The 24803-nt window shown below is 43.0% G+C and overlaps 3 protein-coding genes across 3 annotated transcripts; 1 reads left to right on the plus strand and 2 right to left on the minus strand.

Moving 5' to 3' along the window:
- Positions 1–7183: 7183 nt before the first annotated feature.
- Positions 7184–14416, minus strand: utp6 (UTP6 small subunit processome component). Its single transcript, XM_068750929.1, has 19 exons — positions 14325–14416; positions 13626–13710; positions 13508–13549; positions 13291–13383; positions 13164–13211; positions 13002–13065; positions 12773–12891; positions 12523–12600; positions 12345–12426; positions 11835–11916; positions 10891–11069; positions 10409–10488; positions 10170–10247; positions 9542–9739; positions 9190–9270; positions 8763–8872; positions 8542–8608; positions 8290–8362; positions 7184–7993 (listed from the first exon to the last, which is right to left on the minus strand). Exons 1-19 carry the CDS (start codon positions 14414–14416, stop codon positions 7839–7841), a joined length of 1806 nt encoding a protein of 601 aa, XP_068607030.1. The 3' UTR covers positions 7184–7838.
- Positions 14417–15150: 734 nt separating this feature from the next.
- On the minus strand, positions 15151–16237 carry LOC137906725 (gastrula zinc finger protein XlCGF8.2DB-like). The gene has a single exon (XM_068751013.1). It carries the CDS (start codon positions 16235–16237, stop codon positions 15392–15394), a length of 846 nt encoding a protein of 281 aa, XP_068607114.1. The 3' UTR covers positions 15151–15391.
- Positions 16238–18052: 1815 nt separating this feature from the next.
- suz12b (SUZ12 polycomb repressive complex 2 subunit b) lies at positions 18053–23704 on the plus strand. The gene is made up of 17 exons (XM_068751174.1): positions 18053–18067; positions 18301–18445; positions 18740–18786; positions 18869–18933; positions 19081–19149; positions 19305–19354; positions 19559–19644; positions 19745–19976; positions 20073–20178; positions 20272–20377; positions 20461–20638; positions 21347–21435; positions 21651–21794; positions 21910–22067; positions 22711–22909; positions 23145–23224; positions 23368–23704. Exons 1-17 carry the CDS (start codon positions 18053–18055, stop codon positions 23702–23704), a joined length of 2106 nt encoding a protein of 701 aa, XP_068607275.1.
- Positions 23705–24803: the final 1099 nt, after the last annotated feature.

The raw sequence follows: 24803 nt of genomic DNA on the forward strand, positions 1-24803 counted from the left end.
ACACTGTCAGTCATGGGATAGCTCTATGAGATTCCACGTGCTCTGATGAGTCATTTCTCCTTCCCTCTTCCATCACCATGTGGTTCGAAGCCCTGAGTCATCGTCCACACTTTCCCTCGCGCCCCTGGTCTGTCTGTCTCTTTCTCTGTCTGCCATTCGGCATGAAGAGGATTGTTTCCTCCTTCAGCGGCAGCTGTCCCACAGGGAGCCTTTCCTCCGATGATTCACCCGCCAACATCGAGAGCTCCACTCCGCACCGCCAGCCACAGCGGCCCACTTCGCCACACCCAGGCCTGGATCACAGTCCTCCACGGCCTACTTGCCTCGCGTCTCTCTTTTTATCACGCTGTATCACTGCACTTCTTCTTGAGTATATATTTTTTTATTCCTCCACAGCCGAGTGGACATTTTCTTTGTCTGCCTATATTTCACTCAGCCGGAACTGGGTTTTGGTTTAATCTGCCTTTGCTCTATTTTCCAACCTGTATTACTTCTACCTGCCCTTTTTGTTTTTTTTTTGGCCTGTTTTTCAGTCTGTCCCTTGGCACTTCCAAAGTCACAATACTGAAGGACACAGAGCAACGACTTCCCTGTCTGCATTTTAAACTACGACGACCTGGGCAGAAATATAATGATGGTGTAATTCACAAGTCTGCCAGAGGGAAGGAAACATTGCTATTGGTAGCTCCCCAGAAAGAACCCGTCACCACATCCAGCATTGCGCTAATCACTCTGTAAGGGCAATTGCTGTTGCTGTTGGATTTCAGCACTTCCCTGTGAGACTGGATCTTTCATTCATACGTTCTGCAAATCAGAGTGTGCCGTGAGATTAAAGCCAGAACTGTAACCCAAGCACACAATACATACAGTATATCCGCGCACGACCCTGCAGTGCGACAGGTTATGTGAAATCCTGCACGGCGCTTGTAGATCCTCTACGCGTTGTAACAGGAGATTTGTTGACCATTGCAAGAGCAATAAGGATTTTTAGGGGCATTATGACTGAGTTAATAAAACACAGCTGCCCCTAAAAGTCCCTCACTTTTCTTGCTGCCTTTTCTTTCTCCCTCTCTCCCTCTACAATCGTTCTATGTCTGGCTTGAAACTTTTGAGATCAAACTATAAGATTGTTCCGTCTCTCCGGATGCGTTCAGATGCACGCCTTCGGTATCTGTTCAGTCGCGGCTAAAGAAGCACAACAACCTCGAGTGGCGACAGCATCTGAGGTTGGAACCTTTTTGACCTGGATCGTATGTATTTTAAGAATTATAAGCATAAATTGTCATTATTGATCAACTCTTTATGAATGGCAGAGATTTATTGGGTCTGCAGTGACATTTTTTACAGGGAGTTGAATGAGTTCAGAGCACAATTTCCAGGAAGGACCTTTCCGTGTATTCATTAGACGTTCAACTGTCACAGAAAAAAGGTGAAGACTATCTGAAGGCCTTTACCTCAGATGTTTTCTGCACGTCCGCAGACAACTATGACAAATCTGAGAAATATGTGAACCCAAGTGACCGAGAACAGAAAACAAGAAAATGAAAAATGTGTGGGGGGGGGGGGGGGTCTATTGAAAGTAAGTCTTGCGAGCTCGCTAAAGGTCGGTGCGAGAGGAGAATATGAAACAGCCGTGGTGGAGCTTAAAAAAAGAGGTAAGCAACACAGCAAGTGGTGAGATGAGTCCATATGGACCTTTTTAAACAATGTGAACGGCCACTGAGAGCGCCTTGGCAGTCGGTAGCAGCCAGCACTGTTTAATATCACAACTTTAATCAGCACACTCGGTGTCTATCCCAGCGCTCCCCGCAGCCATGCTGCTTATTGAAAGCAGGCTCATTCCGCCGAGCCTCCCTTACGAGGCCCTCCGCTTCCATGCCCAACGCTGGTCCGGGCTCTCCTGCAACATCTTTGGGGAGATTTTGGCTGTTTCTGCTCTCTGTTGCGTGTCATTGGACTTTAGTAGGCTAAATTGGAAGGAATCAGCGATCATAATTGAGCGCATCTAAACCAATCTGAAGTGCACTGGAAACCCTTTCATGTAATCGTCCATAATTTGATTCAAAATATTATTTAACAACTCTTTTCCGTGCTTTCGCATAAAGCAGCAGCGTGATATCACCTACAATCAGAGGAAATTTCATTCATTCCAACTTAATAGTGACGTAAGAAATAACAAACGGGCTTGGAAAAACAAACTGATGCGGCCTACAAATAACTCATGATATAGAGTCTTTATAAATAACGCGTGCAGCAAGGTGAATTTAGCAACTCCCCGCCTGCCGTGGCATCGAAGGAGTCTCGTTCATATAACTTGACTGTCACTGGGTGCGTTTTAATAATCAACCAGCTCTTATGTTTTTAAAATAAAATTCTCAAGCCGCAGCGAATGTCTTACCCATGTGTCACTTACAACATGGAGATGCCACCACGGACCTCAGCTCTATTAATTACATAAAGCATCTAGTGTCAGTTTGCTAAATTCATTAGCCAGGTATGCGTGACGTGCTCGGGTCAGGACACATTTAGAAACTGGCCTCCTACTTGACACACTTGTGCTACGTATAATAGTTTATGGGCACTTTGGCAGAATTTTTAAACTTTTAATTAAATTGGTCATAGATTGAAGGAGGATAAGAATAATGTCCTTGTAATGCAGTTACTTATCATGCGCATGTATTGAGGAGAGATTAATCCAATAGGTTTACTGCAGCTTCCCTTTCACTTTGTTCCATATTTCCTATGATGAATGATTTTTTTTTATTATTATTATTATATTAAAGCAAAGCTCCAAAGCTGATGTATCTTATCAAGCTCCCCAAAAACCCAGACCGAGGCCAGTTAAGAAATACAGAGAGAAATGTCCCCCCACTGAGCTCTAGAAATATTGACTTTCTCACTTTTCTTTCTAGATTAAGTGGATGCAGCTGTTCGCAAATGCAGTTTTTCTTCTGTACTTCTATTCCTGCTACATATATTCAACCGACAGAAGTGTAGTATTCCTCTGATTCTACCTGCAGTAAATTGGGTCTTTTGATATTTAGTAACACCGTAATACTCTCATTGAGTATCAACACTACTGAATGGAGCGTTTACCGACCTCACAGAGAATTACGCGCGGACTCCAAGGCCTATTTATTGTCCGGAACGCGTCGCATCTGCTCCTTATTACTTTTCTTCTGGAGTATTTTCTATGATTCGATGATCTGGCGAGCCAGAAACTGGGACTTTGTAGGCCAGTTGAATGAACTGAGGACTCACCTTGCCCGCAAAGACCCAGCCTCTGACGCGCGCCGCCGAGGACACTGCGCGGAGGACCGAGGAAGTTGTTCAAGTTCACGCCTCTATAGATTCCGCTTAACGCGCGGCTAACCCACGGAAGGAAGGCTTTTACGCGCGGCCACGCCGATATACATACCCGATGATCTGCTGAGCCCTAACCCGCATATCCAAAGAAGGATGCCATGCTGCCCGGCTGTTGTTACCTGCGTACCGGGCAGGTGTCAGCATCCCACGGGCATCGGGGGACTTCACGCGTGGGTTGTCTGGCTGTCATGGAGAACATCTCGAGGCGAACGAAGTTGAACTTCATCGTCCATCCACCGCCCCAGTAATACATGACCATGCTGTTCCACGCATCCCACATTTAGCAAGATTATCCTTTTGAGGGGGGGGGGGGGGGATTGTCTGTTGGAAGAAATCGGACATCCCCTCCTCCTCCTTCTCTCCTCCCCCCGGCCTATCCTATCCTTTACCCTCTGTCCGAGGAGGGGGGGGGGAAATCATGCAGACGCAACAGTGTCGTTCCTTGTGCCAGCCCCCCGCCCGCCCTTCCACCCATCCAAAAAAGCTTCTGCATTTCCAAGCGACAGACAGATCCAGAGAGATCGCCGGAGCGCACCCGGCCAGGCAGGCAGGCACCAGTTATCCATTGTGGGGGGAAGAAAACCAGAAAAGACTGAAAGAAGAAAGGAGCTGCTTCTGTTTTATGTCCAGGGTGTCCCCAAACAGCTGGAACAAGCTCACAGAGGCTGTGGTGCGGAGCCCTCCCCGAAAGGGACCGGTGCTGAGCGGCAACCTGGTTATTCCCAGCGCGTCACGGACTCATCTCCAGTCAAAGGTCTCCGTTGGGGGCTCGGATATTTGTCCCGGCATTTCCAAGTAGTCTGAAAGAGGACTTAAATGATCATTATATATTTATAATAAAAAAAATGTCCGAGCGTGTGGTTTTGCCGTTAACCGCGCACATTCCTGCGGTGTGTTGGCTCGCCCGTCCATACCCCCCCCCTCACATACACACACACACACACACACACACACTCGTGCTCGTCTCGTCTTGTCCGCGTCTCTCTCAACTCTCTCAAGGTGTCCCCCCCCCCTTTTATCGATGCTGCTCGGGAGGTTGCGCCCCCCCCCCCCCCCCCCAGGTTCATCACACCTCTCCTCTCATGTTACCTTCCCTGATCAGTAACATGTTGGTGTGCAGCGACCCCTGTCGGCCGCGACTCACAGTGACAGTTCACCAGATGCGTGTGTGTGTGTCAAACACAGCCTTTCTCGTTTGCTTCTGATCAAATCGATTGAGATCACGTGGCGCTGTGCGTCAGGACTCAATTGCAGCGTGACGTTCATTACAAAGTGTAAAACCACGTAAAGTCAGCAAGGTTTCACTTGTGGGTTGTTGATCCCTAACTTCGTTCTCATAGTATTTAATCCATTTGCCTTCTGTTCTATTGGATTCTTTAACATTTAAATTGAAGAATATTTTTTTTCCATATTCCATCTGCTACTTTGCATTTTTCTATGCAAATATTAGTCCTTTGTTTTAGATTTTCTTCTCATCTGATATTTCGCATTCTATTCTAATAAATGCTATTCTATTTTATATCCTGTTGTTTTTATTCTTGAAGGCGTGCTGCAATATAATTCATGGCAACTTGTAATCCTGCTCCATGTAGCCTCGATAGGAAGTTCAAAATGTATGAAATAATAATTAACCTTGAGGGGATAATTACTTATTTGTCATTTAATTTGTGATCGAGTGGTGTATTTTTTTTTCTTTTATTGTTATTTTGCATCAATTGAGTAATTTAATACGTATTGGTTTTTTTTTGGTATTGTTAAATGTCGATGATTTATGTACGACGGACTTTCAACGGAAACAAGACCGCAAGGGCTTTTTTGAAATGCTCCTCTTAGACAGGATGTTTGACCTTATTTGTACTGTAATACATGCTACTGTGTGACTGTACTTGTACTGTAACATTCTATCTAATAAATATATTCATCATCATCATCACTCAAGGTGTCGCGTCTTTTCATCCACGCATCTTCAGCGTGCGTGTGACCATGAGAGTCTTGGGTGGCTTTATTTTGAAGGGTCTGGCCGGATGCGCCGTTTGTGATTCAGGGTTGACTTTGGCACAAAGTAGCAATGTCCGACTTTGTTCCTGATGGGAGCAGCTTTGGCTTCTCTCCGACAGCAGATTTCACCTGTTCAGGGCGGATTTCCGGTGTCGCGTCACGTTAACGTCCGACGCACGCAGGTGAGCTCCGGAATGTTTCCGTCATTCTATCGGTTACAGAGGTTACTTTCCTTGATTTTACGGGATAGAATCCAAGATCACGTGGGACCGGTTCGGTTTTTATTTATACCGTGATGACGTCAGCATGTTTTGCGTGAAGGCAAAGCAGAGGGACGGTCAGAGTTTCGAAGATCTGGAAAGGAGAAAGACAAAAAAAAATCTGGATTTCTGAAAGAAATATTTGATCTGTTGCTAAATATGATGACGTCAGGCGTGTAGAGTCACACCGCCCCAAGTCTGCACCGGAATTACGGACAACAAAGTGTCTTTAATGAGAATAAAAGCTTTACAGCACTATATTTTATGCATTTGTATTCTCGAAGGATTTATTAGATTACCACTCTAATTTACTGATTTGCTTGTGTCATTTGTGACATGGAAGTAAAACCATTTTGTTCCTCAGTAATGTCGGTACTGGTAACAAGAACAACAGTCAAAGAGCAACAAAGAAACAAAAGAACCGTAAAGCTCTCAGGTGAAACCACTTCATTCAGCAGTGTTTCACATCATCAGGGTGTCCCATCAGCATTGATTCCAGCAGTAATCCTCCTCCTGATGGACCGGTACAACCTCCAGATGTGATTGAAATGTCACAACAGGATCATTTGAATTTACTGACAAGTAGCATGAACATTGATTAAGATTTCTCAAGTGTTTTTTTATGACTGTATACGTGAATTGTAATGGCTGAGATTCATTTATTAGGCATTAAAGGTGAACATAAGTTATCACTAACTCACTGAAACACTTTTACCTTCTGCATTATAGTAATCTAGTTCTTCCTCCTCTACGTGTCGCCTTCTTGACTCTGTAGTGCGGTGGGGGTCAATAAACGCTGCAGACGGCCCTCCCAATGGTCTCTCCCAGTATGAAAGCCTTGGTGGATGCTCTGTGGGTGGTGTGGAGCATTGGCGCAGCCATTTATGACTACATCCACACCAGGGCCATGGAGGAACGCATCCACACCCTGGAGAATGTCAACACCGTCCACCAGTGTGTGATTGGGCTGCTGTCTGCCGGCGTCTTGGCGCTCTTCACCTACATCCTCTTGAAGAAGCTCTAAAGGAGTTTGAAGGGTGTGCTTGTGGTGATGTGTGTGTGTGTGTTTTCATTTACTGTTTTTACTTTGTGCAAACACATTACGTACCATGATGACAGATTGTTTGTGCCAGCCTGAATAATTTTTTTTTGCTCAAATGTGAACTAGGACAGCATTTAAAGATGGACTTCTCCCCCCCCCCCCCCCCCCCACCCTCAAAAATAGGCAAAAAGCGAGACCATCATGAGACTCTGTTTAACGGCCTCAAGCTGTTGACTACGCTGTCTGTGACACATTTTAAGTGTTCGACAGATGGAAATTCCCAAAGTCTGCATACAGCAGGAGTAAACGGTAAAAAGTTGCTCAATAAATAATAACGGAACATCAAAAAATTCACAAACACACACCTTTGCGCGTATTTTAGGAAAGAACCCAGCTGGCGGCCCGTGTCTGCCGACACCCCCCCCCCCCCGCCCAACAATGTAATTCATTTTGTAAAAGGAATAAGAATTTCAATGCCACAGCAATTTCTACTTAACACATTTTCAGTGTCCTGTTTTCTTTGGTTGCTCTATTGACTAATTTCCTCAAAGACTGATACGTGTCGAACGTTCATACCCCAGAAAACATTACTGGAATGTCAAGTTAATACAAATTGTTTTATTTTTATCATACTCCCCCAAAAAACCTGACTCCATAGTTCTCTTATGAACAGCTGTAGGTGATAATTCAGTGGGACATTAACACCTTAAATTTACCATGACTGGAAGCGATTCTAAAATCCCCTTTGATACGTTATTTTTCTAGGTTAACGTGTTTATTTATGGCATCGGGCTTTTTCATGACTGTAGAGATGACGCTGCTGCACGAGACTTAAGTGTCCTTATAACTATTAACGTATTTGGATTTTTATGGGAAGGATTTTCTTAGCTGGCAAGTCAAAGGTCACATAGTACGGCTCTGGTTTAATACTTATGGTTTAGTTTATTTAGCAAATGTGAAAATATAGAATGACAATTTGGCTTCAAGTGGGAACACTGGACCATCTAAATGCCAAATATATGAGGAAACACAAACAGGTTATCCTAAAAAAAAATACTACTGCTGAACGATGCTAAATCAGAATGGGACATTTCGCCTCAATGCAGGTCGGAGGAGATAAAAAAAGAACATTTTCTGAACACACGAAGCTGCTTTAACCCTTTCAGGACTCCTCAAAAGTGTCCGGTTTGAAGTAGAGTATATTTGGTAGTGAATCTCTCCACACTCTCCCCTTCCAGGAACTTCATGGCCCTCCAGTGAATCTTGCTGCAATTTTCTGGCTGGCCAAGAGGCCCCTGCTCCTCCTGGATGTACTGCAGCCACAGATCTTAAATGGGAACAAAAAAAAACAATAGCCAGAGTTATAAATGGGAGATGTGCAAGGATGTTCAGTTTCAGGAAGCCATATTGGGCTTCGTGTCGAGTCCAGGTCCAAGAATGTATTTTCACTCTAACCTCCATGTCGTTCAACGCGATGGTCAAATGAATGTTATTTAATATTTATCATTGGTGCATCTGTCATGTTCTATGAAGTAATAATTTAGTCCTCCATACTTAAATAATACGAATAAACACTATTTTTCACTTTGCCTCCAACTCCTTGGGTATTTGATCTCTGCTTACCGTCATCCGAGGTGCCAAATTCTTGCAGCACCCTCTCATAGTAGTCTCTCAGATTGTTCATCTTGGGGGTCTCCTGGATGGGCACGCGAGAGTGTTATCGCACCACAGGATTGTCTCTTCACATCAGTAACACAAAATCAACTCCAATTCCTGCCCACCCGTCCCCACAATTTATTTTCTGTCGTTTGTAGCCTGCTTCCTAGTGAAGGCGCGGATACCGGATGACAGTAGATGTACCGTCGCTGTACGTACTTGTTCCTTCTCGATCTGAATCATTCTGGTGAAAAAGGCCTTGGACAACGGACGGTCTTCTCGTAGGCTGTGTAATAAGAGAAGTTCTTCTCAGACTAAATCCTCTAAGCTTGTTGCAAGACTAATTCTGAAGACCCCCCCCCCCCCCCCCACACACACACACACACACACACATTGTGATCTATTTTGTAATGTGAAGCAGACAAGAGTTGTTTTTTAACCTTGTAAAGGTCTTCCTGGCTTTCTTGTAGCCTCCAGTGGAGTACGACCAATCTAGGTAGCGCTCTTTCATCTCCATGGTAACAGCCGGCACTGCAGACAGAAGTCCTCTCTGGATGCAAATAACAAAACAAAACTGTCTGGACGGCAATTCTCAGTGTGGAGGATAGAACAATGAAGCAGACTCAAGGGGATAATAGTCTTCTTGCTAAATCTTTACGTTTTGATCCACAACCCGAAGACCACCCCCCGCCCCCTGTCAGTTCACGTTCTTCACTCGTCAGACCAGGGAAGCCATGGATTTCTTTTCTAATGGTGCCATTCATTTTCAATTGAAACAGAAATGTGTTAAGATATTTACAAGGAACAGCGCCACGTAGCATTTAGACTAAATCTTGTCAGGAAGCTGAACCTATTCAGGTGGACTACCTTGAAGACGGCGTCGGTCTCCTCCGGACTCTCCTTGGCCATGCTCCACTGGACCCGAAGCAGCCACAGAGGAAGACTCTCCTTTCAAGACACGAGAGGAAGGGTTTAGCTCTTAAGATAGTTTCTCACCAAATATGGAGTTGGAGGAGGCCAGTTGATGAAGCCATTATAATGGAATCCAAATGAATTGGGTTGAGGACATGGCCCACTGTCACAGCAGTGTGTGTGTGTGTGTGTGTGTGTGTGTGTGTGCGTGCGTTTCTCAACTCCAGTGGAAGCAATTCCAGTTGTCCTGTAGGATGTCAGGTGACTTGGTGTTAGTGAAAGCAGAGAGAAAGATCGGACAAATTACCTTGGGATTAACGTGCGCGAGAGCATCCTGGAACACCTTGCTCACATCATCATCATCATCATCATCATCATCATCCAGCTGCATCAGCGTCTGCAGGCTCAGGCTCCACGCTGACACCGATTGGCTGTAGCGCCGTGTGGCTGTTCTGGCAACGCTGGCTGCCCCCTCAGCATCTCCAGACGAGAGCAGCATCTGCAACTTTATTTAAAAGTCCATGTTAAAACAAAATAGGCTTCTTCTTCTCTCTCCCTCTGGAGGAAAATGGATACACAAATACAGGAATTAATACTTTCCCACAAATGTTATGTATTTGAACTGTTTTCACACACAAAAAAGTAAGAAATGAAGTAGGATGCGTTTAAAAAAATACAAATAAAAATAAGGAGATGGTTTACCCAACAGAGTTTAATGAGTGATTTAACAGCAAGACTGTCACGGAGAGTGTTTTTGTGTTGGAGGGCGAGGGGATGCGTTTAAGATTTGAAATATCAAATCAGGGAAATGACATGCACTGCGTGGCTAGCATCAAATGTCCCTGACTGGACTAAAAACCACAGTGAGTCCTGAACACTTACCCACAAGAACACCACAGAGCCCAGCTATGGATTGAATGAAGCCATTCACTTACCCAGTTCTTATAATAATGCTCTTTCAGCAGCGAACAGTCAGAAGCCCGCTGCAGAACTCCCAGCAGCCTCTCCTGCCTCTGGGTTGAACACATACATAAAAAAGGTCAGAGCTTGCCTCCCCTTACCTACAGGTTTCTAATTCCGTCACGTCACTGAAATATTTTTACATTTATGTTTTAATACGCAGGAGAAAACACTGGTAATCAATCTGATTGGCTTCAAAATGAACAATTATTACTTTCTCCTTTAGCTCTTCAACATTGGTCTTCCTCTTCAGCCTCTCCAAGCAGAAAGCCACGTAGCAAGTCCACATGGGCTCTAGAGGATACAAAGTACAGAAAAGGCTTATTCTCATGACACACACACACTCAATGGCAGGCTAGGTGGGATGTTGAGCTAAATTTGAGATGTTTCAGAACTTTACAGGCCACCTTTGTCATAAACGTGGTAAAACCGGGGGGGCTTCAGATTCAGCGGCATGTGGGCAAATTATTTTAGTATAACTACAATGTTTTTCATTCTGCAAAATTATTGTCTTCCAATTCTAGAGGACATACAAAATGCTAACTGATAAGACCTCAACTGTAATTCAGACTTCTTTGCCACATAAAACAACCCAATGCTTAGTCATTTTCATACTTTATAAAAACCACAGCGCCCTGCAATCCAAGACAATGTTTTTAGCTTCAATAAGTGTCTCTTTGCTGCCTGAGACTCTACCAGTATTCAGGCTTTTGACGCCCTCCTCATAAATCTGGCAGCAGCGCTCCTCTCGGCGGTTGATGTCAGAGGCCCGGCCTTTGGCTGTCTGCAGCTCCTCTCCTGCTCCTGTTGCCTCCAGCTCCCTTTTTGCCATGAAGTCCCAGGTCACACTATCTTCTGTGTAGTTATCCTGTAAGCTGCAAACAAATGGAGATGTGTGGGCACGGTCATTCCTCATTCGATTCCAATCATTTGAATTTCTACAGAGCCACACAATAACAGAAAGTTATGTCAAGGCACTTTACAGGTGCAGCAGGGAAAGACAGAGGCGAGGAAAAACCTCCCTTTAACAGGCAGAAACCTTAGACAGAACCTAAGGCTCATAGTGGGCGGCCATCTGTCTGAACCGGTTGGGTTGAGGAGAGAGAGAGAGAGAGAGAGAGAGAGAGAGAGAGACAGCGGTAGAAAGACAGAGACAATGACAGCGAGGGAAAGACAAGGACAAGTAGGAGGAGTCAAAAACAGAGAGTGAGTGATAGAGAGACAGAGAACACAAAAACATAATGTATTTACACCACATTCAGTGACGTACAATATTTAGGCTGCTGAGCAAACCATTGTCTAAGGAGGTGCTATATAAAACTCTAAATGCTAATGCTATCGATAGGGACATCAGAGTTGACAGCTGCAGGTCCAGGTTCTGCAGCGCCACGGACAGAAGGACCTGCAGACTGAGGGACAGAAAGAGGGACAAACAGAGGGAGCAAGAGCACAAGACTACGGGAAAGAGAGAGAGATTTTACTGACATATATTTATAACATGAATAACCGGATAGAGAGGGAGGAGCTCAGTGTGTCATAGCAGGTTGTGCCAGCAGTCTTGCTTTGTTAATGATGTTAGCGCTCCAGAACACACAGCACGGGTGAGACACAGTGGAAAAAACTATTAGCTGGTGTCTTACTCTCGCAAGATGAGGTCCTGGAGCTCTGTGGTGAAGTCAAAGATGGCGGCTATGTTCAGAAGTGAGATAACAAAGTCCGCTTCTGTTGGACAAGATGATAAGAAGCAGAAAGTTAAGGTGACCCGACACTTCTCGTTGTAAAAGGAAGTCGGACACTTGGCTCTGGTTTTCTGGCTGAGGATCAGGAAAGACACATTCCTCAGTGGTTTGGCTTGTTTGGAGAATTTGTATTACTCATTATACAAAAAGATAATCTAAACTAAAAAATAATCATGTTTAAATTACATGTCAAGAGAGAAGACAAATGAATTGAAGCACTTTTTTTAATGGCAGGGCACTTCTTAAATGCCTGCATTAGTGGTTCAGCACTTAATGCTACAGACATACTTTGTTTCTTTAACTATCAAGTATATTTAAATAAAATAAAATAAAAATCCAACTCAATTGATTTTACTGTTTTAGCACTTTTTCTTTACAACTCGGCACAGAAATGACTTTAATAAAGCCTACCGTTGATTTTCCCTGTAGCATTTCTGTACACAACCTCTGCCAGTTTACCACCCAGGATCTCTGGAGAAAACTCATATTCACCCTAAAAAAAAAAAAAACAAGTATTAAAGCGGATATTCAGACGCTGAAGAGAAAGGGACAGCTCGTGTGTGATTTGGCTTTTTTGTGACCGACTCACCAGGTCCATCTCGGCTTTCTCCAGCTCGCTCTTCTGCTTCCTCAGTTTTTCACAATGCAGAAGCTCCATGCGGAAGTACTGACACAGAATAGATCAAGAACTTCAGAAAAGAATATTCAACAAACACACAATCTGAACATTCAACATTCTGTCTCACTTTAGACAAACGTTTGACTCTCAGCACTGGTTTCATCGTTTTATATTTCAGTCAAAAAAAAAGCAGAGCAATTGATTTTTTTTCTTCTTTTACCTCCTGATTGACTTTTTTGTTGTTGGGATGGAAGCGGAGAGCTCTGAGAAATAAGTGTCTTGCACTTTCAGAGGAACTTCTGTCCTCCAGCTCACTCTTGGCTGCCATGATCCAAAGTGCTGAAAATATACAGTCAAGATTAGGTCTTTAATTTGCAGGTGGCATCATCCTCAGAGTTTCTGTTCGTCCTTTCCATCGTTATTACTGCATAGTAGACGTAGTTTTCTACCCGGCTTGTCCGGATGTATGGCGAGCATGGCTGAGAACACCTTGCTGATCTGACCTTTAGTAGCCTGATGAGCAAAACACAAAGAGGAAATGACTTGACTGAAGAAAACAGAATTATTTTACATGAATTGTACTTGGAACAAATGACGAGATTGTCGCATACCCATTTCTTACTGAAAGCAACATGTGAGAGCCACAGCTGGACATCATCCTGTGGGAAAAGAACAGAGACCTCAATGGAAGTATCTGCGATCAATATTGATACACAACAACAAATACCCATACAGTACCTTCCACTTTTTTGTTGCTCTTCTGAAGACACTGTTTATTCTATGGATGATTGGGAACTCAATCTCCTCTCTTTTGAACTGGTAGTGTATGTGCTAAAACAAATAAATAAATAAAGTTAAGTCCATCCCCAACTCCATAGCTAACGTTAGAAAAAAAAACGTCAATCGTATCCAAAGTACGGGAAATAGAAATTAGATAAAACAATATTTTACTTACCGCTCTTCTCTTCTTAATCAGCTCTAAAATGTTGATTTCGTACTGTAATGAAACAAAAATGCTCAAGTTGCTTTGCTAAACACATCAGTAGCCTGTTTTCCAACATGCACATGGTTACCTGAATGTATGCAATGAAGTCCTCTTTGCTAATGATCAGCCTGTGGAGCTTGTATTCCATGGCTGTCACCCTCTTGATTATCATCCTGAAACAGAGAAACGGCCCGACTTGAATGCATCGTGGCTTTTATCTAGATCCATCCATCCGTCAATTTTCTTTATCTGGAGTCACAGAGGCCATGGATTAGAGAAAGGTTTTCCCCAAATATCCCACTCCCAGCACCACTTTGTAGCTCCTCAGGTCCAGAGGTGAGGCTTGTATCGTCAATAAACTGGTAAATCAAGAGACTGCGCAATAAACGCACGGCACAACGCAGAGCAGCTCTTTGGGCTCGGACTAAAGGACAAAGGACGCTCATCTGAAGCCAACAATGTACAACGCGGACGCAAAACCAAACAGACCTGAATGCATATTGTATTCACAATAGAATATTCAGTGTTGCCAAATTTGGCACTATTTATTTGTAATTAGACAACATCCGGTCTCAGAAACCGAATAAACAAACACTTTATATATATTTTTTCCATTGATTCATTGTGTCTTATGAAAAAAACAGAAACTCAAATCGGTTTATAAACCAGCTTCGTGGCTAAGCGGTCAAATGGGTTGAAATTTGTGTTGTTTTTTTTTATATCCGCTTCCGAAACAAAAATAACTGAAGATTCAAGGACACTATCTGTGCGTTAGATCTTGTCTTACTTGACTTCTTTCTTGGTGAACAGTCCTACTCTCTCCAACTGCTCCAACTCCGGGATCCTCTCCTCAATACGCTGCTGAACGACCTCCGCCATCTTCCCAAGCAAGTTCAGCAAGTTAGTTAGTGGTTACTAATGACAAATTTAAAGTTATATACACTAATAACGCGAGAAACACGGGTGATTTTCTCTCCACACATGTGCGGAAGTTGTGATTCGCCGGGGTTTCCGGTTCCGTCTGCAAATAGTTCCGTGAGGAAACACGATCCAGTCCATGAACTGGATCCAGGACAAGCTATATGTTAAGTTCTGTGACTTTATAACAAAAAATAAATGAATAGTTTATATAAGATATAATTTGAGACTCTTCTTGTCAGGTAGATTGACAAATGGTTCCTGGAGCTTTTTGAGTTCAACAGCATGACATCAAAAATATTCAAAAGTACGTATACAGTAATGATGTATAAATATGTGAAACTAAAAGTATAAGCTATTTAATGAAAAATTATTTGATGACACAGAAGTGGGGTTGGGAAATGTTTGATTGGATTTTGGAGCTGATCCACTTTATCTGAAGCCTGTGCAGCCATTCCAGTTGGATTTAAATAAAAGTGTATTTAAACTAAAAGTCTTAAAGAATATATTCCTCTGTTAAAGATACAGATTTGGCCAAAATGATGAAAGTCTTCTTTGGCTAATGAACAAATTTGCTACAAAAGAAATCTTACTATTATAAAGTTTAATTTATCAGCTGTCCTTTTGGAAAACTTCCATTTCTGGTTGCTTACTACGTTCGATAGTTTCTCTGCAGTAAGAAGACAAAGTGATGTTTAATATATTTATTACATTTAACACTCAGGAAACAACAATGAACACCATCATTATTGATGGACAAATATTTCCAGGAAAGACAAAACCATTTTAACCAACTCTGTCTCAAACATTTCTCTTCAGTCAGAGAATTTCTCAATAAATATTACAAAAATCATCAGTTTATACCATGTAAATTTCCCTCCTTACACATTTCAAAGAGCTTCTCACCAGGGTGGAAGTTTTACAACTGTAATGATTCTAAGCGCTATGGATTCTCATGTGGAATGTCAGTGTCTGATGGTGTACAAAAGCGTTGCCACATGTTTTACAAATGAAAGACTTTTCTCCAGTGTGGATTCTCATGTGACTTTTCAAATGTTCATTTCGTGCAAAAGCTTCGCCGCATGTTTTACAAACGAAAGACTTCACTCTAGTGTGGATTCTCGTGTGACTTTTCAAATAGGCATTTTGTGCAAAAGCTTTTCCACATGTTTCACAAACGAAAGGCTTCTCTCCAACGTGGATTCTCACGTGACATTTAAAATTGGCTCGTGTAAAAGCTTCGCCACATGTTTTACAAATGTAAGACTTCACTCTAGCGTGGATTCTCACGTGCGCTTTCAAATTGCCATTTTGCGAAAAAGCTTTTCCACATGTTTTACAAATGTAAGACTTTTCTCCAGTGTGGATTCTCATGTGAGTTTTCAAATTGCCATTTTGTGCAAAAGCTTTTCCACATGTTTTACATATGAAAGGTTTCTCTCCAGTGTGGATTCTCATGTGGATTTTAAGGCTACTGTTATTTATGTTACACCTGTTACATACTCTGCAGACAAATGACTTCTTACTGGTGTTATTGTTTCCCTGGATTTGGAACTGTTGCTCAATCTCAGCATCTTGTCTGCTTGTTCCACCTCTTTCATCATGGCTGGCAGATACATGAGAGCTGTTAGAGGTCAGCAGGTCAAAGTCTGCTGCTCCTACCACAGAGATTATAACCGGCATGCTGACAGCGGACTCGGTCTGCGCTGCACCATCTTCAGCTTTCATGCACAGAGTCTGAACGTCACTCTGGTCATTTTCCTCATGAGCAGGCTCCACCATGACGACATGAGTCTCCTGCTTCGGTACAAGAGGCTCTCCCTCCGGACTGGTGAGGAGTTCCTCTGGTTCCTCTTTCAGGTGAGGAAGCTCTGGGTCCTCTTGCTTTATACTGGACTTCACCTCCTGGTTCCAGAGCTGCTGGTCAACAGGAGCCTCCTCCTCCTCCTCCTTACAGACATGAGGCTGTGGGCGATCTGGAGGGACAACAAACGGAGTATGACGCTACTGCGATGACGCAAACGTAGACTCATAAAGAAATGAGTTACAGCGTGATAAAAATATGGACTAAATTATCGTCAAAACGTCCGTTTCATTGCTTGAAAATGACGTTTCGTGTACCTATCCTGTGTAACTTCAACTCGGGTTGCAGGCGGAGATCCAGCAGGCCGCGCTGACGATTTCTGTCTTCTTCGTTTCTGACGACAGTTTTCACAAAATAGCCAGAAATATCCTCATCAGCAGCTGTTAGTCTGTTTCTAGCAAAATCTCTCAAAGAGCCAAACGAAGACATTTTATTTAACTGAACTAAATACTAGATAAACAAATATAACGTCGACTTTCAATGACTTCACTCACTTATAGCTATAGATAGCTAACGCTACTAAAAGTATTTGTTGACTTCCGGTTGTTGCCCCCCAGAAAAACCTCCGACTAGGAATTCGTCCAAACATTTTTTGGCCCTTTCCGCTATAGCTGATTGTATGGCGACAAATCAAATCACAGAAAATAAACATTATTTATTTTTTCATTTTCTGCGAGCACTTTTACTGTGGAGGGTGATTATTCCCGCTGACCCTGAGTGGGAGGCAGGGTACACCCTGAACTAGTCGCCTATTCATCGCAGGGTATAAGCAAAAAAAAAAAAAAAAACTGAAGAAATATTTATTTTTAAATTAAATTAATTGATAATATATTCAGATCATTTGCATTAAAATTAACTCTTTTTTTTTTTATCATATCAATCAGATTGCTGAGGCGATTTCCTGCTCTCTTCTCAAATTAAGTCATTCTAATGATGTACATTAATTCAGTTTGAATCAAAAATATAATTAGTGATTTCTTTACTGAAGTGAGGAGAATTTGTTGCTGAAACCGAGCTAAAGAAAAATGAAATACATTGAAAGGACATATTGTTTTGTGTGGCTATTCGCCATATGTGAGTTTCAAAATCATAATTTAAACATTATGATTTAGTTACCTAATACTATCAAACGTAGTGCAGCTGCACGTACATTAATATTGCTGCTGTTAAGTTTAATGTATTTTGAATAAATTATCATCAAGCGACTGTCTTTGTCTCTTGATTTACTGTAAATCTGACATCATCATACAAATTCCGTCAACATGTTTCAATCGATCACGGAATAATCAATGTATAGAGGGAGTTGTGTTACGTCGCCTTTGATGTTAACGCTGATCAACTTGATTTCCCGCAAAATCGTGGAGAGCGAGAGCGGGTTGTACGTCATCTCCGGAGGTCAGCAGCCAATCACAGTGCGGGATTCTCTTAGCCCATCTATTGGCTGTGTACTGACTAGTACTCTGTTGTTTAGTGCAATTTGAAGGAAATAGCACCGACAGTAAATTGCAAAAAGCCGTTTAATAATTTGACACAAAATACTCATTTATCAAGCGGCCTTCGAGTCGACTGAATGCGGGGGGAACATCAAGCACACGGAGTGTTGTTTTCAAGAGAACCATGCTAGCACCGCTAGCTAACTAGCCAGAGTCTCGTCCGCCTCCTCTTCCATCTTCATGGCTTCCTGCCGCTGTATCTGCCAGGCTTGAGCTGGAAGTAGCAAGGTTGATAAATTAATGCCATCGGCCAGGGTGGGTAGCCTGTATTTATGTCCTGAGGCCATCGCATGCCAATTTTAGGATTTTCTGATCACTACTCTTAAGATACCAAGCTAACTAACATGTTAGCATTGTGCTTTTAGCTGAGCAGGCTAGCACGACTGCTAACGCGAGTATTTGTCTACTGGCTAGGCTAACGTGTTGTTTAGTCACCATTTGTTCTGCTACGAGTATCTATTGACACTGTGCTCTTGATTCACTGGCAGAACTCAGGTCATATTATGAGTGGGGCAAGTTGCAAAGCGAACGGCGCCGTGTACCCCGCCTCGTCGGCAATGATGAACTCTGTGAAGAAGCCGAAGATGGAGCAGATTCAGGCCGACCATGAGCTGTTTCTACAGGCCTTTGAAAGTAAGCACCAGCTGCTGGTCACTGGGAAATGAGTCTGGAATCATGAGAGTAACTTTTATTTTACTTCAATAAGTATGTTTGCTACCTGTTGAAGCTACCTGTTAATTAATTAAAAAATATATTTTCGTTTTTTTTTTGCTGATGTGTCTTTATGACTTAATCCAAAATGTTTTGTTCGTGACTTTTTTTAAATTATTAACTCAATAACGTTTCTGAACACAAATGTTATTATGTTAGCAGTGTTGGGGATTTATTCACATTTAACATCACGGTGACACTTCTTTGTGTTTCCAGAACCAACTCAGATATATAGATTTCTGCGTACAAGGAACTTGATTGCTGTGAGTGAAGTACTATTCATATTGTTGCTTTGTGGACTGACGCATTAAATGCATCATTAATGATTTCATTTTCCTGTTTTAGCCCATATTTTTGCACAGGACACTCACATTTATGTCTCACAGAAACGGCCGATCAAATGCTAGAAGGTAGGAAATCTGATTTGTATTTTCTTTTATGAAGTTGACCAGATTCTGTTTCTGATACAAATAAGCCTTTACACGTTTCTATACGGAGGATCCATTGTCACAGTACTTATTCATTTTGAACCTCTATGCTTTGAATTCCCCCACCAGGAAAGCATTCAAAGTGGATGATATGTTAAAAACAGTGGAGAGAATGAAGGGAGAGCAAGATTCTCCAAGGTAACGCAGCTCTATTGTATGAAAGTCGATTTGCACTTTTATTGTTGTCTATTGTTTATGGACACAAAAGTGCTAAATAAACAGAATTTCTGCCCAGTTGGGTCCCTTGATGAGAACCAATTCAGCATGTGCACTTTTCTCTTGTGGTTCTTCAGTTTATCTTCGCATCTACAGTTAACCTTCACTGGGTTCTTCCATAAGGATGGTAAGACCGCTTTACTGTTTTTTTTTCTAGTAATATACCAGGTGCAGATATTTATTGAATGGAGCAGTTGATGCCAAATTAATCCAAAATATATATTATTGGTAGAATAGATTATGTAGATATAACAATGAAATAATATATTACTTAAAAAACAAAACGTAATTTTAATAGCTTTAAATTTTTAAAAATGTTTTTGCCCTACAGAAAAGCCATCTCAGAATTCAGAAAACGAACAAAATTCCGTGTCCTTAGAGGTGCTACTTGTCAAAGTCTGCCATAAGAAACGCAAGGTAAAGTAAGATATGACAGAAGCTCTCTCACTTCAGCTAAAAAAAAAAAAAAAGTCATTTCTGGTGATTTAGTTTGTTACAGTTTATTTTTTCCTTTCAGGATGTCAGCTGCCCGATTAAGCAAGTGCCTACAGGTAAAAAGCAGGTGCCTTTGAACCCTGACAGTAACCAAACCAAGTCTGGCTCCTACCCTTCCTTACTGGTCTCCAGCAACGAGTTTGAGCCCAGCAACAGTCACATGGTCAAGTCCTATTCCCTGCTGTTCCGGGTGTCGCGCACCGGGAGGAGGGACACAAACGGTCTGATCAACAGGGAGGCCAACGAGAATATTGGTAGAATTTAATGCTTTTGTCCTCTAACTTAAATGGTTGTTAGTTGGAGGTAAAATTTCACACCGTGGATTTTTCTTTTTTTTTTCTCGTGCAAAGATGTGACAGATACCCCAAGTAGAAAGAAGCGAAGCTCATCCCACAGAGACGAGGCGGAGACCACGGAGACCTATGTTGCACAGATGACTGTCTTCGATAAGAATAGGTGGGCTTCTATCTGTGATGCTGTGAAATAATAATGTTTTGCTGTTCTTCTCGGCCATACTCTTTAAAATCTTTGCTCTTGTCATGTCGGCAGGAGATTACAGCTGCTGGATGGGGAGTATGAAGTTTCAATGCAAGGAATGGAGGATAGCCCCGTCAGCAAGAAGCGGGCTACATGGGAAACCATTCTTGATGGAAAAGTATGCGTTTGTAAATGCGGACTCGGAATGTGTCTCCCCCAAAACCCAACGCCAATGACCGTTACTCCGTATGATTCCCACAGCGGCTGCCACCGTTTGAGACATTTTCTCAGGGACCCACATTACAGTTCGTTCTGCGCTGGACTGGGGATGCCACTGGCAAGTCCACGGCCCCTGTTGCTAAACCCCTCGCGACCCGCAACTCAGACAGTTCTGGCCCCATGGAGACGAGGACCAGCAACCACCGAGCTGCCCTCATGAGTACGTACGAGCGCACCAGAGGGTTACTTAACATCAAGTAGGCTTGAGATGAAAGATTTCTCTTCTATAAAATCATTTTCATTACAGCTTGAATTAAATTCTGTCCTTGTAACTCTTTAAACCAGAAAGCAGAAATCATCCAAATATGGGAGGGGATGTAAAAGTTTCCAGTTCCATCCTATACTTCATTTAAAGTTCTCCAAGCATTCATAAAAGACACCAAAACAAAGAAGTAAAAGTTTGTGGAAGTCAAGGCCAGCCTTCCTTCAGCTGCCTTAGGGGGAGATGTGAGCTCAGTTACAAAACTGGTTCTTGAAATCTAATGCATACAATATGAACCAATGAGAGTCAAAGCATGCCCTCCTCTTCTCTCGTTTTCCGACTGTTATGGTTTGCAGGTTGTTTGTTGCTCTCTCGTGTCCTTCACAAACATTGCTGTTATAGTTGTAATAATTGTATAAAGTACACAGAACAGAGAACGAACATTTCTGTAACAGAGACCCATGTTTGGATTTCAAACAAAGCCATTGTTTTTATTTGATACGTGAAGCGGACAGCGTTGCATATTCCTGGTCTGCCGGCATCAGTCATTTCAGTACATGATGTCATGGAAAAACTATGTATTTACTCAAATACCTGTTGAATGTATGAAGTTGAATTAGTAGTTTAACGATTGTCCAAGAAATGACCTCCATCTGTTCCCGTCAGCAGTGAAAGAATCGGTCAGCACAGACGTTCAGACGAGGAAAGAGCATGTCCCATACGAGCCCCGGCAGAAGCTACGTATATTTTATCAGGTAAAACGCATCCTTCGAAGTAAAAGTATTCACAAGGCGCCGCGACGCGAGAAATATCTGAGGCGGCTGAAACGCAAAGTCTTAAAAAACTATTTGCCATTTCTGTCTCCTTGAGAGAATGTCATCGTATCATTCGCAAATAATCACCCGTGTGTACTCGCTGCATGCGAGATATCTGGTACACCTCGTAACTAATGCAATCTGTCCGTGTGCAGTTCTTGTACAACAATAACACACGGCAGCAAACGGAGGCGAGAGACGATCTTCACTGTCCGTGGTGCACCCTGAACTGCAGCAAACTCTACAGCCTGCTCAAACACCTCAAACTCTCCCACTCCCGCTTCATCTTCAACTATGTGGTGAGGAACAAGACGGCTGCCGATCCTTCACCTGAGGATGAGTTCAAGACCTTATTTGGTGTTTTCTTTTTGCCTAAACAGACTGAATGGGTTTTTTTTCTTCTCCTCTCTGCAGCCTCATCCCAAAGGGGCACGGATAGACGTGTCCATCAATGAGTGCTATGACGGCTCGTACGTTGGCAACCCTCAGGATATCCACAGTCAACCGGGCTTTGCCTTCAGCCGCAATGGCCCGGTCAAGAGGACGGCTGTGACCCACATACTGGTTTGCAGGTACCAACATATTGTAAAGACTGCTGCTGATGCATGTCAGAAGGGAATGGATGGGCCTTATTTATACTGGACACATTTAGACTCTCTTCCACTCAAGGTTAGTGATTTATTTTGATTCACTGAATAATCTTCAAAGAACTTTTCATGAACAAGGAGTCTGGTGAAGAACGTCAAAGCAGGAAGTAAACCTGCTTTTATGTAAACCCGCAGTAGATCAGCTCTTTTCAATTGGCAGGTTTCTCCCAGCTTGTGTAGTAAATCGGGGCTTGAAAGTTTAAGTGGCATTTTAACATTTTCCATTTAACTGGGAAAAATTTTACATTTGTAAAAAATAAAATAAAGTCTCCTCTGGATCCAGGTAATGATGTAGATCTGGTGGAATATTCACCCGAAAAATTCAAACTGATCCAGAATCCAGGATCTCTTCTGGATCAGTATAATTTAATCATCTGTTCCTGGTAACATTCCCAACATAACCTTTTTGAGTTATTTTGCTAATGGACGGGCGGACAGATTAAAGCCGGCGATTACATAAAAACACATGACCCCCCACCCCAGCCTCGGCGGCGGTGATAAAGAAAACTGAAATCCCAACGTAGAAGCTGCATATGCATGGTATATGTTCTCGGCCCCTTTCAATTAGGCCCAAGAGGACCAAACCGAGTCTGTCTGAGTTCCTGGAAACTGAGGATGGAGAGTTGGAGCAGCAGAGGACGTATGTCAGCGGACACAACCGCCTCTACTTCCACAGTGACAGCTGCATGCCTCTGCGGCCCCAGGAGATGGAGTTGGACAGCGAGGACGAGAGAGATCCGGATTGGCTCCGAGAGAAGACTGCGACGGTGAGGAAACCTTTCTTTGTGCCCGGCCTGAAGCTGTCCGCTAACTGATGGAACGGCAAAGCCAACCCCCCCAAAATGGATGTTTTGACATTCATTTTTCCATTTTCCTCAAATAAATCCTCACGTAATTGAATAAGTAAACACGCATTGTGTGATTACGCGTTGGTGTTGCAGCTTCACTCGTTCATACAACGGCTTTATCGTTGATCTACAACAAAGCGTTATTTGCTTGCAGCAACTGGATGAGTTCACGGACGTCAATGAGGGAGAGAAGGAAGTGATGAAGCTGTGGAACCTGCATGTGATGAAGTATGGGTATGTTGAATGTTACAGTACCGTCCTCATGCAGCGTCCCAAGTCTGTCTCTAGTTATCGATCTGTTTGTCTCTAATGTTTAGACAGTTTAGTATCTTCTATTAACTCTTACTGAAACCAAACTGTTGCGTTTTCCTACCCAGCTTCATAGCGGACAACCAGATGAATCAGGCCATCATGCTCTTTGCCGAGAACCGTGGCGCCCACATCATCCGCCGCAACCTGTGCCGCAATTTCCTCCTCCACCTAGTCAGCATGCACGACTTCAACCTGGTGAGCACCGCCACCATTGACCGCGCCATGGCCCGGCTGCGACAGATCCAGGAGGAGCTGCCATTCAAAGAAGAAGAGGAGGAGGAGGAGGAGGAGGAGGTGGAGGAGGAGCACACGCTGCTGTCAGCAGGAGCCTGCAACGGCACCGGAGTCGCCTCCATGGGGGGCAAGCAGGGCAAGAGGACAAAAAGCGCACTAACAGACTGATGTAGGACGGATCGATAATTGCTGTTGGATTCCCCCCCCCCCCCCCTCCCCTTTTTTTGGTTATTGCTTTTTGTTCAGTGAACAATCGCCAACCCTTTGGTGCTTCGATAGATGACTAACTGGTCACTGGCGAGTCTAACCTGAAGGAGAGCAGCGTACAAGGTAAAAGGTTGAACCAAATATGAACAATACAAACGTTAATCCTCCACATGTACACAAACGTAGGAATCTGAGGGCTGTATGATCCAATTTGAACCTACTTGATATGCATTCAGTGTCCTTGTCCCACGCAACTCTATCCAGACTGCAGTTAAATTGTACTGTTAGCATCGTCTCTTATTTGTACGCAAACACAGTAATCTTGTAGAAAACCTATCCTTTTAGCTGATTATTTTAGCACTTGGTGTTTGTATTTAGAAAGCGTACCTTTTTTTTTTTTTGTATTTTTTTAAGCTGCACCAAATGTTAATCTGCAGTGCGGGACTGAGATCCAAGCCCTTTGCTATAAACTCTTACAAAACGAATTTGCCGATTTTTGCCAAAACCTCCAGAGATTTTGCAGCTATGTGAACAGAGAGGGGAGCGATTGTGGTGTTTGTGTAATTCCCCTCCCTGGCAGATGGGGGAGACAACGTTCCAGAATGACCTAATCTTTCAGTGGGTCATATGATCAAGAGAATATGACAGTAAGATTCTAGACTTTTAATCAATGTTTGGAGTTAAGTAATGCCTATAACCCCCCCCCCCCCGCCCCCCACAGACACACACACACACAATGGATTGTGGGATTTGCTGGTAGTTTGGTATGAAAATCGTGTTTATAATGTAAAGCTTTGGGATCAAGGAAAAGTGACTAAATTCAGACTGACAGTCGGTCGCTCCGAGACCGTTGCGTCGGCGTCGATGATGGCTTCTGGAAAGTCAGGGAACTCAACTTTTCTGAATATTTTATTTTTTCCTAGCATTTACTGAAACAACCAGCAGTACGTCGATCCAGAGTTTGTGTGGATTGTATAGCATTCAAGATATAATAAAATAAAAAAAATCGACTTTTTGATGATGCTGGCACCTGTGGTTTTGTTTCCCTTTGAGTTTTTGA

This window comes from Brachionichthys hirsutus, chromosome 17, assembly GCF_040956055.1.
Source record: "Brachionichthys hirsutus isolate HB-005 chromosome 17, CSIRO-AGI_Bhir_v1, whole genome shotgun sequence".
NCBI lineage: Eukaryota > Metazoa > Chordata > Actinopteri > Lophiiformes > Brachionichthyidae > Brachionichthys > Brachionichthys hirsutus.

Coding starts and splice junctions, on each gene's coding strand:
- LOC137906725 (XM_068751013.1), bottom strand. CDS start 16,237: ATGGTGGAGCCTGCTCATGAGGAAAATGACCAGAGTGACGTTCAGACT.
- suz12b (XM_068751174.1), top strand. Junction 19,150..19,304: donor GGAGAGCAAGATTCTCCAAG/GTAACGCAGCTC, acceptor GTGGTTCTTCAG/TTTATCTTCGCATCTACAGT. Junction 20,378..20,460: donor AAACCATTCTTGATGGAAAA/GTATGCGTTTGT, acceptor TGATTCCCACAG/CGGCTGCCACCGTTTGAGAC.
- utp6 (XM_068750929.1), bottom strand. CDS start 14,416: ATGGCGGAGGTCGTTCAGCAGCGTATTGAGGAGAGGATCCCGGAGTTG. Junction 9,271..9,541: donor TCGCGCACGTTAATCCCAAG/GTAATTTGTCCG, acceptor GTGTCTTGAAAG/GAGAGTCTTCCTCTGTGGCT. Junction 8,873..9,189: donor AGACCGACGCCGTCTTCAAG/GTAGTCCACCTG, acceptor ATTTGCATCCAG/AGAGGACTTCTGTCTGCAGT.